The sequence below is a fragment of the Leptinotarsa decemlineata genome, unplaced genomic scaffold (genome assembly GCF_025532065.1).
Source record: "Leptinotarsa decemlineata unplaced genomic scaffold, Ldec_3_MD MMD2_P_RNA_scaffold_7, whole genome shotgun sequence".
NCBI classification, from domain to species: domain Eukaryota; kingdom Metazoa; phylum Arthropoda; class Insecta; order Coleoptera; family Chrysomelidae; genus Leptinotarsa; species Leptinotarsa decemlineata.
The window spans coordinates 336,986-352,668 of record NW_027412534.1 but is presented as its reverse complement, the minus strand read 5'-3'; the positions used below and the strand labels follow the sequence as shown (position 1 = coordinate 352,668).

The window sequence follows — 15,683 nt, the reverse complement described above, 5'->3', positions numbered from 1 at the left end:
TTACCGATCTAATCGTACTGCACAAGAACGTGACGACGGAAATGAACGTGAAAGAATTCGGATATCACAAACGCGTGAAGCGCGAGCGCGACATTCAACTAATAATCGCGCAAGTTTGAATCGAGCTGCTTTCAGTTACGATGTGTCAATTGACTACAGTAACTACCAATGTGTTGTTATTGGTTCTATGAACTCGGTTTGCTCACACTGTAAGGCATTAAAATACAAAAACGAAGCCAATGGATTGTGTTGCGCAAATGGTAAAGTGAAATTGATACCATTGGATCCACCACCAGAACCATTGTACTCATTGGTTTCAGGAATAGGAACAGATTCTATACACTTTTTGACACATATCCAACAATATAACAATTGCTTTCAAATGACTTCATTTGGGGCAACAAATGTAGTTCGGGAAAATTTTATGCCAACTTTCAAGGTATGTATTATAGCAGTTACTCATAATTATTTTAGCGAACAAAATTTTCTGTCACAAAAGTTAAGATGTGTCACTAATCTTCAATTTCCTAATCACTTATATATCACTTAGTCATCATATTATATGGTGATTCAGTTTCAGTGACACTTTTATTATATTTTATATTTGATAGATATTAGTTAAAACTAAATATATACTTTTTAAGATCAAATATTATTTAAGTTTGATCACTGACAATCCATTAATTTATACCACACCATAATATTTTTTTTTATTTACAGATACAAGGGCAAATATATCACAGAGCAGGTTCACTGTTACCAGTGTCAGATAGCGACAACAAATTCCTGCAAATTTATTTTATGGGCAATTCACCACAAGAAATTGATCTGCGTTGTGCACATAACAATTTAGTAAAGAGGTCTATTGTAGAACAATTACAAACTTCATTTCATCAACACAATCAATTGATTATATTGTTTAAAACTGCCCTGGATCTGATGCCATCCGATAATCACAAAATTGTAATCAGAGCTGATAAAACACCTGCAGGTCAACATACAAGACGTTTTAATGCACCAACTATTGATGAAGTTGCTATCGTTGTAGTTGGAGAAAACTTGGAATCCCGTGATATTGTTTTACATCGTCGGAATGATCAATTACAACGTATAAAGGAAACACACCGCTCATATGATGCACTGCAATATCCCATTATATTTTGGCAAGGTAAAGATGGCTACGATTTCTCAATAAAAATGATAAATCCCATTACAGGTAACTGAAATATTAGTTTAGCTATGGCGATAATATCTCAGTCATTATATTATGTATTTTAATTTTATATTTGAATGTTATTAAAACAAAATCTATTTACAGGTTCTGAAACCAACAAAAAAGTCAGTTCAATGAACTATTATTCATACCGCCTAATGATTCGGGAAAATGAAGAAAATCACATATTGAAATGTCGGCGATTATATCACAAATATGTTGTTGACATGTATGTTAAAATTGAAACGGAGAGATTAACATTCATCAGGTTGAATCAAACCAAACTCCGATCTGAAGAGTATATTCACCTTCGAGATGCGATTAATACTGATGGAAATGCACAGAATGTCGGTCGGATGACTATTCTTCCAGCAACATACATCGGAAGCCCTCGGCATATGCACGAATATGCTCAAGATGCCATGTCGTATGTTCGTCATTATGGTACAGCAGATTTGTTCATCACATTTACATGCAATCCACAATGGATAGAAATCAAGCAGGAGTTATTCCCTGGGCAATCACCCATTGATCGTCATGATATTACAGCCAGAGTCTTTAGACAAAAGTTGAAATCTTTAATGGATTTCATCGTAAAACATAATGTGTTTGGTGAGACACGCTGCTGGATGTATTCTGTGGAGTGGCAGAAACGAGGATTGCCACATGCACACATTTTGATTTGGTTGGTTGAAAAGATAAGGCCAAATGAAGTTGATGCAGTGATATCAGCTGAAATCCCTAATGTACAAGTAGATCCTGGATTGCATGAGGTAGTTATCAAAAACATGATACATGGTCCCTGTGGAACTCTTAATCAAAATTCACCGTGTATGATGGATGGTAAATGTTCAAAACGATATCCACGGACATTAATATCGGAAACAATTACTGGTAATGACGGTTATCCATTGTATCGTCGCAGATCGACAGCAGACAATGGAAAATCAACAATTGTCAAATTAAATCAACAAGATATTGAAATAGATAATCGTTGGATTGTTCCATATTCACCCATTTTATCAAAGACATTCAAAGCACACATCAACGTTGAATCTTGCCATTCAGTGAAATTTATTAAATACATTTGCAAATATGTAACCAAAGGGAGTGATATGGCTGTGATTGGAATTGGTGCACAGAATTCCAATGATGAAGTTACCCAATACCAAATGGGCCGCTATGTCAGTAGTAATGAAGCAGTTTGGCGAATATTTTCTTTTCCTATTCATGAGAGACACCCTTCTGTTGTTCACTTAGCTGTGCATTTAGAAAATGGACAAAGAGTGTATTTTACAGCACAGACGCAGTACAAAGAGCTGCTCAGCCACCATCTACTATATTAACCAGTTTTTTTGAGACATGCCAAAACGATGATTTCGCACAAACATTGCTATATTCTGAAATGCCAAAATATTATACCTGGAATCAATCCTCAAGGAGATTTATACGACGGAAACAAGGAAAACCAGTTCCAGGATATACAGATGTATATTCCACCGATGCGATTGGCCGGATTTATTCAGTACATCCAAGCAATGATGAATGTTTTTATTTACGACTGCTATTAGTCAATGTACGTGGCCCAACATCATTCCAACAGTTACGAACTGTTGATGGTGAATTGTGTGGATCCTACAGAGAAGCCTGTCAACGTTTGCAATTGCTTGAAAATGACGCTCATTGGGATCAAACTCTCAATGATGCTGTAATATCATCACACGCTCATCAAATACGAACATTGTTTTCTATAATCATATCTACATGCTTCCCATCAAACCCAATTGATTTGTGGATCAAGTACAAAGATTATATGTGTGATGATATTTTGTATCAAATACGGAATAGAATGGGAAATCCAAATATACAAATCAGTGAAGAAATTTACAATGAAGCATTGATTTCAATTGAGGACATGTGCTTGATAATGTCAAACAAACTATTAATTCAATTAGGCCTGACCGCGCCCAATCGTCCAATGCATGACGCTTTTAACCAAGAGTTGCATCGAGAAAAACTGTATGATCTCAACGCTTTGAAAGAATTAATTCAAACAAATCTTCCACTGTTAAATGAACAACAGAAGTATGTATTTGAAACTCTTATGAAAGTAACAAATGATGAAACTGGAGGGATTTACTTCTTAGATGCACCTGGTGGTACAGGAAAAACTTTTTTGATTTCATTAATATTAGCAACACTTCGCTCACAAAATAAAATTGCACTTGCACTCGCTTCGTCGGGAATCGCAGCAACTTTGCTTGAAGGTGGTCGAACAGCCCATTCAGCACTAAAATTTCCATTAAATATGCAAAGCAATGAAACTCCAACCTGCAACGTTTCGAAGAACTCTGCAATGGCAAAGGTTTTGCAGCAATGTAAATTGATTGTTTGGGATGAATGCACGATGGCACATAAAAAATCTTTGGAGGCTTTAGACAGAACCTTAAAAGATCTACGGAGCAATAATAACCGATTTGGTAGTGCAATGATTTTATTAGCAGGAGATTTTCGTCAAACATTGCCAGTGATTCCACGATCAACGCCAGCTGATGAACTCAATGCATGTCTAAAGTCCTCCAATTTGTGGAAACATGTCAAAGTACTTCATTTAAGCAAGAATATGCGTGTCGAGTTGCAAAATGACCAATCTGGAAACATATTCTCTAAACAACTCATTGACATTGGTAATGGCAAATTTCCTATAGACATGTTGACTGGCTGCATTAACTTTCCTCAAAGTTTTTGTCAGTTAACTCGATCAAAAGATGAACTTATTCAGAAGGTGTTTCCAGATGTTTCTCAAAATTACAGAAACCATGATTGGTTGAGCGAACGAGCTATACTGGCTGCAAAAAACATAGATGTAAATGAATTAAATTTCAAAATTCAAGAACAAATTACAGGCGAATTGAGGATATATAAATCAGTTGATTCGGCTACTAATCAAGATGATGTAGTCAACTATCCACCGGAATTTTTAAACTCGCTGGATTTGCCAGGATTGCCACCTCACAATCTTCAATTAAAGGTTGGATCGGTGGATATAATGTTGCGAAATATCAACCAACCGCGTCTTTGCAACGGTACACGGTTAGCGATAAAAAAATTACTAAACAATGTGATAGAAGCAACTATACTCAAAGGAAAGTATAAAGGAGAAGATGTTCTCATACCGCGCATCCCAATGATTCCGACTGATGTGCCATTTGAGTTTAAACGACTACAGTTTCCAGTGCGGCTTGCTTTTGCTATGACTATAAACAAGTCCCAGGGGCAATCATTAAGTGTTTGTGGTATTAATCTAGAAAACCCATGTTTCTCACATGGTCAATTGTATGTTGCCTGTTCCCGTGTTGGAAAACCATCAGATTTGTTTATCTATGCGCCAGGTAATCAAACAAAAAACATCGTATACCACAAAGCACTACAATGATAATAATAATAATTATGATTCACATGATTAACAATAAAGCGATTACTTACTTTTAAATCCTTATATATGTTTTATTTAATTATTTTTTATTCACAACGCCCTATCACCAGGGTGACGGTTCTGTTCAGGAGAATTTTTTTAAATACGTAGGCAAAAAAACTGCCACATTACAAATCTTTTTGACAGGACGAAGTCTGTCGGGTCAGCTAGTATAGTATAAAATGATTTGAAATCCCTGAGAGATCAATAAAATCAAAATGAATAGCTTAAAATAACAATTATATTGAGCAAAAAAAACCCTGAAATGAAATTACAATTGAATAAAATACAAGCAACCATTCAAATTCAAAATTAAAATCCTCTCGTATAAATGTGGAAATCATTAGTTTAAATGAGTCGTGGCATGAATGCCGCTGTTTATAATTGTAAGATTGCTTCGATACTTTGTTGGCGGTATTTCACTCATTGAATATTTTCTTGCAACAAAATCACGCTAGTTTGGAGCCGCAGAACCACCATATTGTACCTGTTCTTCACAAATTTTTTTCGATATCATATCATATATCAAATTTATTTATATACAAAACAACTACACGACTACTACATCCTTTCCTTTTTCTCTTCTTATATCACCATGATTCCTATAATGAAATGATGGATGTGTAACTGATCTTACTGGTAGGCAATCCTCTATAGACCTTTTTTGGCAGGTACATCGAGGCGCGGCACTTTCCTAGGAGGTTCTCTATCTGGTTCCTCTTCAATAAAGTGTCTCTTCTGTTGCACTGAATCACGCATCCATGTGTCACCAATTCTGCAAAACCTAATTTTTTTCCGATATCCTCGCATTACTCTCGGTTTAAAACATGTAGATTTCTGGCACTCAACATTAGACGGTCCACCTTCTACTCTTTGAAGACGATTACTTCCCTTTTCCCGGTTTCTGTTTTCCATATCTGTCATATTCTCTGGTTCTGGAGAGAAAAGCCTGCTCAACTTTTTTTTTAACCTAGCACCATGGTCAGGTTCATCTTCGAAAGTTGGTATGACTTTGTGTGGGGGCCCTCTAGGTGCAAAAGACATCGACGATTTGACTCCTACATCCTGAAGCCTACCACTTCCCTTTTCCAGGTGCCCGACTTCTGTCCTCTTCCGCAACCCTTGCTCTTTCCTAATATCTGTGTTAGGTTTAGATCCTCCATGATTTCTATAATGAAGTGATGGAAGTGTAGCTACATGCTCCCGTAATTCTCTCTTAGGATTTGGTTCGGTTCCATTCCTCACGTCACGGCATCCAGATTTCTGATGCCCCATTTTCATTGTTTTACTGGATGTTACTACGAAGAGGTCCATTTTTGAAAGCTCATCTTCAAAATTTGATTTGGCTCCTTCTAGGCGCTTCGCAGGCGCAGTAGAAGTTGATGGCTCATCTGTTATTTTCTTAAGTCGACTAGGTTTCTCTATCTTCTCTGATTCTTTTGCTTTAGACTTCTCCTTCATTCCAGGGTCATAGTTTGGTACTTTTGTTTTAGATTTCTCAGACACTTTGGCCTTCTTACAACATGAAGACTTCTGAGTTTCCTCCCCTAAATTTGATTCGCGCTTCTCAGGTGCGAAAGAAACTGATGGTCGATCTTCTATGTTCGCAAGTCGACCACCATCCTCTTTCTGGTGTCTGTCCCTTGTCTCCAGCAACTGTCGTCCGTTCACTATATTTGATTCATGATCTGTGTCTGGTTCAGGAGAAAAAAGTCTCTTTAACTTTTTGTGTATTTCAGCGTCACGGTCCTTTTTTTTTGTATTACACTTTCCATCAGACACTTTGCTCGTCTTCTGACTCCCATTTCTCGATTCAGTCGATGGACGGCTCTTTCCTGTATTTTGTTGAAATACACGTCCTTTCTCTTTATAATCATGGTCCGGTTCCTTTGTTTTAGACTTTCCATCAGACTCAGGCGCGAATGAAATCGAAGATCGATCCTTATTTTTCTCAAGCCGAACATTATCGCCTTCCTTTTCCGGTTCAGGAGAAAAAAGTCTCTTCAACTTTTTGTATATTTCAGCACCACGGTCCGGTTTTTTTGTATTACACTTCCCATCAGACACTTTGCTCGTCTTCTGACTTCCATTTCTCGATTCAGTCGATGGATGGATCTTTCCTGTATTTTGTTGAAATACACGTCCTTTCTCTTTATAATCATGGTCCGGTTCCCTCGTTTTAGACTTGCCATCAGACTCAGGCGCAAATGACATCGATGATCGATCCTCTTTTTTCTCAAGCCTAACACTAGCGCCTTCCTTTTCCGGTTCAGGAGAAAAAAGTCTTTTCAACTTTTTGTGAATTTCAGCACCACGGTCTGCTCTTCTTTCTGAAGTTGATTTGGCTTTGTGTAGGGGCCTCCTGGCTCCAGAAGAAACTGAGGATCTAACTCCTGTTTTCTCAAGTCGACCACTTCCCTTTTCCAGGTGTCTGATTTCTGTCAATTCTCGTTTACTCCCGAAATCCTTTTCAAGATTTCTATTCGCCTCCAGAGATCTAGATCGTTCCAAATCCTTTACAGTTCCTCTTTCTTTCAACCGCCCATCAGACTGTTGACCCAACATAATTGCACCTGTAGGCGACATCCTGATTTGGGCTACTTCGAGATCCTGTTTTCTAATATTTGGTTTGCTTTCGTTTGATTGTGTTTTCAAGACTCGACTATGTTCCGCTTCACAGCGAACGAACTCACTACTTTGCTGACATCCATGTCCTTTGGTCAGTTCCTTCTTTTGTTTTTCTGTGTCTGAACCACGCGAGGAAAGTAAATTCGCCTTATTTCCTAATCCACCATCATGTCCACGGAATTCTTTTGGATTTGAATACTTTTTATTCAACCTATCACTTGTGGCGCAGCTTGAAGATTTTGTATTTCTACCCTTCACTGACTTAGTAGATGAAATTATGATCTGGTCCAATCTTGAAATCTCGTCTTCAAAACTTGGCTGAAGATTTCGCTTTTCATACAAATAATTGCACGTGTCCATTTTTCTCAACTGGTAAATGAATTTGACAATAAAACTATCGAGTCCACTAACCACAGGTAAATAGCACTAATTGAATGTATTACTTAAATGTTTCATATTTATATTATATTACATCCATTTTGGCCGGACGGTCGATTAAATTACGCTTTCACCAATCAGAGTACTACCTGGAAACAAAAGAATTGGTAGTAACTTTGCTTCTTTTGCTACCAGATTAATATCCATTTTCCAATTGGGTGTGGCTGATATTATTGAGTTCCATATAGTTTTCATATAGAAAAAAATTAACATTTCGGTATTTTGAAACAGAATATTTTCTTAGTAATAATTCATTGATTCGATTATACAAAATGCACAACATTCTTTTCTTTATATATCTACGATCTAATCTTATACTGTGAAATGTAGAAATAAAACCTGTAATAAAGAGAAATAAAACCAGCAATCAGAAAAACTTTATTGTTACTTTTCGTTTGTAACAAACTCAAATAATACTTTCAGTTATACTTTCCAAAAAGGTGACAGCAAAAAGTGGCAATCTTTTGAAATTGTAATTGAAATTGTATTTTCAAAGGAATATTGAAATGTTATATTCAATTAAATAATTCATTTCAGAATTATATTCGTCTTCTTCATCTTATATAAGTCTTGAAAACAGAATCTAAAAATTATTAGTGACATTCCATTCTACTACAAAATAAGAGTCAAACGATTAACCAAGTACATAACTTTCAAGAGTTCGTTGCATGGATGACCCTCTGAATTGTCAGATTGCTTTGAAACTACAATAGCGGTATTTTATCACTTACTAAATATTTTTTTGCAAAAGAATCAAGCAAGTTCATAGCCGCAGAACCACCGTATACTTTGACAGAAGTACTACTTTGAAAAAAAAAAAAATAAAAACATATCTGTATATTCTATGATATGCTTTCTCTAATTCATATATCAACGTCATTATTCAGTCGTCATCATCTCATCTCACTTGATCTCGCTTCCAATTCCCTCCTCTACCGTAATTCGCAACTCTCTAATTTTTGAGGGCAAGAAAATTTTCAATCACCTTCCCCTAACCTTGCGTGTCATCAAAAGCGAAGTCAAGTTCAGAAAATCTGCAAAAACGCTTATAGTTGGGAGGGCCTACTATACCCTGGAAGAATACTTTCAGGATTCTTTTTGCTGAGATCTCTATCTTTGGCGGCGGTTATATAACGTATGCCTAATTCTTTATATATTAGAGGTAGTCCTTGTAATTTCATGTACAAAATGTAAACATTTTTTCTTTTTGTTTTTCCGGCATGTTACTTTATTCATTTAATTGGCACATCGTAGTTTTGTTGTTCAATGTTATTTGGCTTAGTGGTGTAAATCTTGTTGCTTTTGTATATATAATTATGTCCGGTTATTGTAAGTGTGAATTTATGTGTATTTATGATCTCCTTGCTAACTGTATATTTCTGATGTTATCATGGTGACTGTATGCTTTGTTATGAGAATTGTTATTCTTGGACAATAAAGTATTTTGATTTGATTTTATAATATAATCATCAACCTGAAATGTGTTGATTGATAGAGGTTGATTATTATTTCAATAATGAACTGTTTCCGTGAATCAATTACAAACCAACATATTTAATTATGTAATACTGAACTACTGTAATTTCTGGAATTAGATAAATGATTAAATCTGGTAAACCTAGGTAGATTTTGAAAAAACCATCAAGAATCATACAGTATCACTTCTAGGAAAACAGGTAAAATATTTGCATTTTATGTCAAAACTTAATTGAATGATTAAATCTGCCATAACAAGTAGATTTAGGGGGCACAATTAAGACAATATTACTTTTAGGAAAAGGGTTTTGAGAGGTCATACTAAAGAAAGTGACAATAAATCAAGAATCACTTGGAATGTGATAAATACTCTCAACAACAAGGCTAGAAATAGCAACACCGTTTTCTCTAAAACTCATGGAGACAGTGTGAATTTAGCAAATGATTTTAATGTCCATTTTTGTAAACTCCTAAACCAGCTATCGAGAGTATTCATAACAGGGAAAATTTCACCCCAACTAAACTCACCCAGCTGTAAACTCAAATAAAATGAACAGAGTGGCAAGGACAATGTACTATCAAAAATTCGAAAAAAGTGTATCCCGTCATTATTTCCAGTTCTGTCACATTTTTAATGAATGCCTAGTATCCGGAACTTATCCAAATCAAATCATTCAATTTTTACATCTTTTTTACTGTTCAATTTTCAATTGTTTTTTGTATTATTGTAATTTCATTTCGGGGTTTCTTTTGCTTGACATAATTGCTATTTTCAGCTATTCATCTTGATTTTATTGATTCATTCAGGGATTTCAAATCATATTACATCATATTAATAAAATTGGTAAAACACAGAAACTATTCTTTATGATGATCTCCTGTTTCGCCAAACAATCAAAATATTTGGGTAATTCTTTCATCCTACATTCATTCCCTTTACCATCATCATCAGCAAATAACGTCCAACATTCTCAAAACTCAGTATTCATCTAGGTTAGCAACTACAAAAATTTAACTCAGAGTTTTTTATATACTTACGAAACTGAACAGTGCTACCACCTTTTCAGAGTCGCTACTAGCACTCAATAGTATCTTTAATAAGAAAAATATGGCTTTTTGTCATCGACCTAAATAAATGATAACCTAATTTCATTGCCACCTACATTTAATTTGGATGATTAAATAAAAGCTGATGCGCCAATACGGTTAATCCAATTTATTTATACACGAAACAATAATGAACAAAACAAATACAAGATTATTACCCCCTTTTCCTCTCCTCTTGTTCTTTCCTCATACCGTCTACTTCCTTATTCCACCATGATTTCTGTAATAATGTTGGATGTGTATCTGCTTTTACTGGTAGCCCATTTCTTGGCAGGAATATCGATGCGCGGTACTTTTCTAGGAGTTTCATCATCTAATCCCTCTTTGATCAAATATCTCTTCCGTCGCACTGATTCACACATCCATCTGTCATCCATTTTGTGAATTCCATCCCTTTGCTTATTTCCTTGCACCTTCAAATCGTCATTTTTCATTCTTTGGTTTATGATACCAACATAATCTCTCACTTCTTTCTTAGGATTTGGTCCGATTCCATTGCTCACGTCACGGCATCCAGATTTCTGGTTCCTCGTTTTCACCGCTTTACGGGATGATACTATAAAGTGGTCCATTTTTGAAAGTTCATCTTCAAAACTTGATTTGTCTTCTTGAAAAGGTTTCTCAGGTGCAGCAGAAACTGATAACTCATCGGTTACTCTCTGAAGTCGACTACTTTCTTCTATTTCTTCTGTGTCTTTTATCTTTCCTGTGTCATGTGTTTTCTCTTTATAAATCTTCTCTGATTGAGTACCATATAGCTTTTTCAACTTTTCGATCAATCCAACATCTGTTCCTTGCTGAAATTCACGTCCTTTCTCCTCTGGTTGAGTACTATGAAGCCTTCTCAATCTTTCTATCAATCCAGCATTATAGTCTCGTTCTTTTGATTCAGACTTTTCATCAAACCCATTTGATTTGGCTTCATGCATGTGCTCCTCCGGTTCAGTGGAAATTGATGACTCATCTATTACAGTCAGAAGTCGACTACTTCCCTTTATCTTTTCTGTATCTTCCTGAAATGTACGTCTCTCATCCTTGTAATTCTTCTCAGGTTCAGGACACAAAAGCCCTTCCAATTCCTCATTTTTTCCAGCATTATGGTCCCGTTTTTTTGTTTTAGACGATTCATGAAACACTTTGCTCGTCTTACAAGATAAAGACTCATGCATGGGCTTCTTTGGTGCGAAAGAAATTGATGGTCGGGCCTTTGTATATTCAAGCCGACCACTATTCTCGTGCTGGTGTCTATTCTTTGTCGTTTGCTGCAACTGATATCCTTTCACTATATCTGCCTTTTTTTTCTGGTTCAGGAGAAAAAAGCTTCTTCAACTTTTTGTTCATTTCAGAACCACGGTCTGCTTCTTTCTCGGAAGTTGATTTGGCTTTGTGTTTATACAAAATGCACAACATGCATTTTTAATATATCTACGATATGATTTTATACAGTAGAATATAGAAATAAAACCTAGACAAATTTTTTTTCAATATTATTTTATATTCCCAGAAATTAGGAAAACTTCACTTTTAATTTTCATGTGTTCGGTATGTCAAAGTCAAATAATACTTTCACAGTTATACTTTTCAAAAAGTGAACATTTTTAAAGATTGTCACTAAAAACGTATTTTCAAAGGGATGTTGAAATGTCATATTCAATTAAATAATTCATTACAGAATTAGATTAGTGACATCCCATTCTACTACAAAATAAGAGTCAACCGATTAACCAAGTACAAATGTTTTAATGAGTCGTCCCATGGATGCCCCGCTTTCCATAATTATCAGATAATAATAATAATAATAAATTTTATTTGCATTCAATTATAGTATTTCCAATACCAATTGGAACAGCACAGAGAAGGAATTCCTGCCTCGACATAGGCGTCGGCATATTATTTTTCAGTAGTAGTTTTTCAGTTACTTATTCTTACAATCATAGCAATTGATCACCCCATGAAAAAGTTATCTCAACTGAATTTTTCCACTATGGGTAATTATGAAAAACTTCGAAATTTGAGGTAGTTGATTTCCGAGTCGATAACTCTAAAATACAGTGAAAACACAAATAGTGACACCGAATTCTCGTCAAACATATATTTACAAAATAATAGAAGCCAACAAAATTGCTAGAAAAATCAAATTTCTTCTTTGCTATATTCGGATGAGATGGAATCGTCATTGGGTTGAATAACGATCGGATTTATGGAACTTTGCACGCAATATTTGTTCTCTTCTTTTATAAGGTGTGCCACAGAGCCCACAGGCCGTGAAGATGGAAACAATAATAGTAAAAAAATGAAAAAAAATAAAAATGAGAGAAAAGAAAGGGAGAGGTGATAAGAAAAGACGTTGGGATTTCTCAACATGCATAACTTGGAGATCTCATACTTTGAAATTCTGAGTTGTTTGCAAACTTCAAAAAAGTTTGCAAACCAAGTAAGAGAACAGTTCACAAATTTTGAAGTGACAATTTTTCAAAATTCCCAATTTTTCGCTGTTTTTTCGACTTGGAAAAGTTGGGGAATTTCAGGCCGTGAACTTAGAAAAAATAATAGTAGAAAACAATAAACACTATATTATTTAAATGCTGTTTCTATTCATTTGTATTTAATATCCATATACATGGTAGATATGGTGGAAGACCAAGGACCTTGATTCAAAGTAGAATAATTCCCATTATTACTTTCATAATCACCAAAACTTATTTTTGTTTGTGCATACCCTAACGGGCATAAGCACTCAGCCAATCTTTGGATAGCTAAGTAAGAAAATTAATATATTATAATAGTAACTTATCCCTTGGCTTTCATTTTTTCGAAAGTTGGGAAATTTTGCTGGTGGGGTTGGGAAAATTTGGATTTCCTCCCCCCTGGTTTTTTCTTTTCGCTACGGCCCTGAATGTTATCATTTGTTTCAAAAGGTCTCCAGAAAGCCATATTGATGAAAGTACCCAAAGACACTAAGATTTTTACAAAAATCGGTATAAAAGATGAGATTAGAACTTTTGGTGTAAAAGTTGAAAACTTTTTCTAGAGATCTCGACGCGCGAGTTACAGTTCGATAACCTCTTACATCAGCAGGATATTGTTCGATGACCCGAAGACGACATCAATTATTTTGCTGATATCTGCAAAGTCGGCAATAATTTATGTATAAATAGGTTCAATTGATTTGTAATAGCCAGTACTTATATTTCATAGTTATTAGTTGTTACTCTGTTCAAATGAAAAGTTTTTAAAAACCCTTTTGTGTGAACGAGAAATATAATTGGCGCAGTCATTAGGATAGTGGAAGAGTCCTTAGAAGATCCTCGTCGTTCTCAAACGTTTATCCACTATTCTCCCGAACCAAGTTCCACCAAGAAGCAAGTACTCCAGGAAGAATTCCGGCCGTAGACAAGAATACCTCTTCACTATCGTCCGTCAAGGAATATCTACATAGAAATAAGTTTTTGGTGACAGAATATGCAACGAGCCATCATCGTCATCCTGTAAGCATAAATGAACTCAACTTCATCAATTGCAAATACCATTTTACGTCCCCCTACCTTAGTTTTACCAAATTCACCTTCAAGTATCAATTCTCGCCCATCCATTATTCCTCAAACAATTGACCAACCTTTAAATCCCATCAACATGGCTAAACAATTCGACCTGAAGAATTTTTGGATTGTACCCGAATACGATGGAAGCCCAAATGAATTATACCAGTTCATCAACGTATCAACAATGATTCTGAACGAATATTGGAATACTGAAGACCCCGGTTGTTTTCAGAACCATATATTGATACAAGGACTACTCAACAAGCTACGAGGCAGAGCCAAAGACGTCATCTCAGTTTATGGATGTAGTGACTGGAACAGCATCAAAGGAACTCTAATCCAAAACTTCGCCGACCAACGGAATGAAAATTCCTTAACAAGAGATTTGGTAAACCTGCGACAAGACCAGAACGAAACACCACAACGTTTCTACGAAAAAGTCATGGGGCTTTTAAACACAATATCAAACTATATCGAATTACACACCGCCGATGAAACAATAAAGATCAGCAAGAAAAGCTTTTTCCAACAACAAGCTCTAACAACATTCCTAGCCGGACTACGAGAGCCCATGGGATCCACCATAAGAGCAATGAAACCAATAGACTTGGCAACAGCAATGCAGTACATCCAAGAAGAAAACAATATCCGTTATCTACAAAGGACGTTTGGACCCCCACAAGTCCCCAAGAAACCACTCCAGACCCAGCAAAAAACTGCAAATCACCAATATGCCCAACAATCAATACCACAGCGGATGTACCAACCCATGCAACACTTTCAACGACCCGGACAACAACAACCTCATCAGGCAATGGGACTCCAACCACAATTTCAACAACCGACCTTCAGACCACATTGGCAACCAAATACTCAACAGAAACAGATGTGGCCTTCAGTCCAACCACAACGTTTTGGACAGAATCAACCAAACAGGCAGAACGGACAAGAACCAACACCAATGAGCATCAGTACCAGAAATACTTATGGAGCACCAACGAGGAGCATGAGAACCCAACCTCAGGCAAGACCAAATTTCAATCCAGCTCCCATGTTCAACATTGAGCAACATGACGAAGACTTTGGATACGAAGCAAACCCCTATTACATTGAAGAAACCTGCTCTTATCCCAATCAAGAACCGACTGAAGAATTCCAGGTTCAAGAAGACCAACAGGAACCAGATGTAAATTTTCCATTGGATCCAGGACAAAACCAAGAAACATAGTGGAACTGCATACATTCGACGATAAGAGAGAACTTCCTTATATAACCATTGCAAATCCTCCCCTCAAACTCCTCATTGACACCGGATCAACAAAATCCTTTCTCAATCCTGAATTAGCTTTCCAATATTACAAGGATTGCATCAAAAAAGATCCCTTCGTCGTCACTTCCATTTTCCAAAACTATTCTCAAGATTACAGTGCAGAAATCCCCATATTTCCTGAGTTTAACTCAAACGGCATTCTGAAATTCTACCTCTTCAAATTCCACAAAACTTTTGATGGCCTCATTGGACTCGACAACCTGAAATTTCTCAAAGCTGAACTGAATTTTCCTGAATCCTCCCTTTTAACCGAATACTCCTCTCTCCCAATCCAGTACTACGAAACCAATAAGACCCAGTTCTACTCTATTCAATTGGAGCCAGACAGCGTGACCCAAGTACGACTACCGGTGAAGGAGAAGAATGGAACTATCATGATACCAAGACAGAAACTGCAAGGCGCTTACATCCGTGAAGCTCTCACTGATGCCCGTGATCATCTAGCCTGGACGGAAATTGTCAACTTCAGTCCAG

General features: G+C 36.2%; 1 protein-coding gene across 1 annotated transcript; it reads left to right on the top strand.

Moving 5' to 3' along the window:
* Positions 1-13,380: 13,380 nt before the first annotated feature.
* On the top strand, positions 13,381-15,258 carry LOC141480265 (uncharacterized). The gene is made up of 2 exons (XM_074170152.1): positions 13,381-13,825; positions 13,888-15,258. Exon 2 carries the CDS (start codon positions 13,971-13,973, stop codon positions 15,105-15,107), a length of 1,137 nt encoding a protein of 378 aa, XP_074026253.1. The 5' UTR covers positions 13,381-13,825; positions 13,888-13,970; the 3' UTR covers positions 15,108-15,258.
* Positions 15,259-15,683: the final 425 nt, after the last annotated feature.

Coding starts and splice junctions, on each gene's coding strand:
- LOC141480265 (XM_074170152.1), top strand. CDS start 13,971: ATGGCTAAACAATTCGACCTGAAGAATTTTTGGATTGTACCCGAATAC.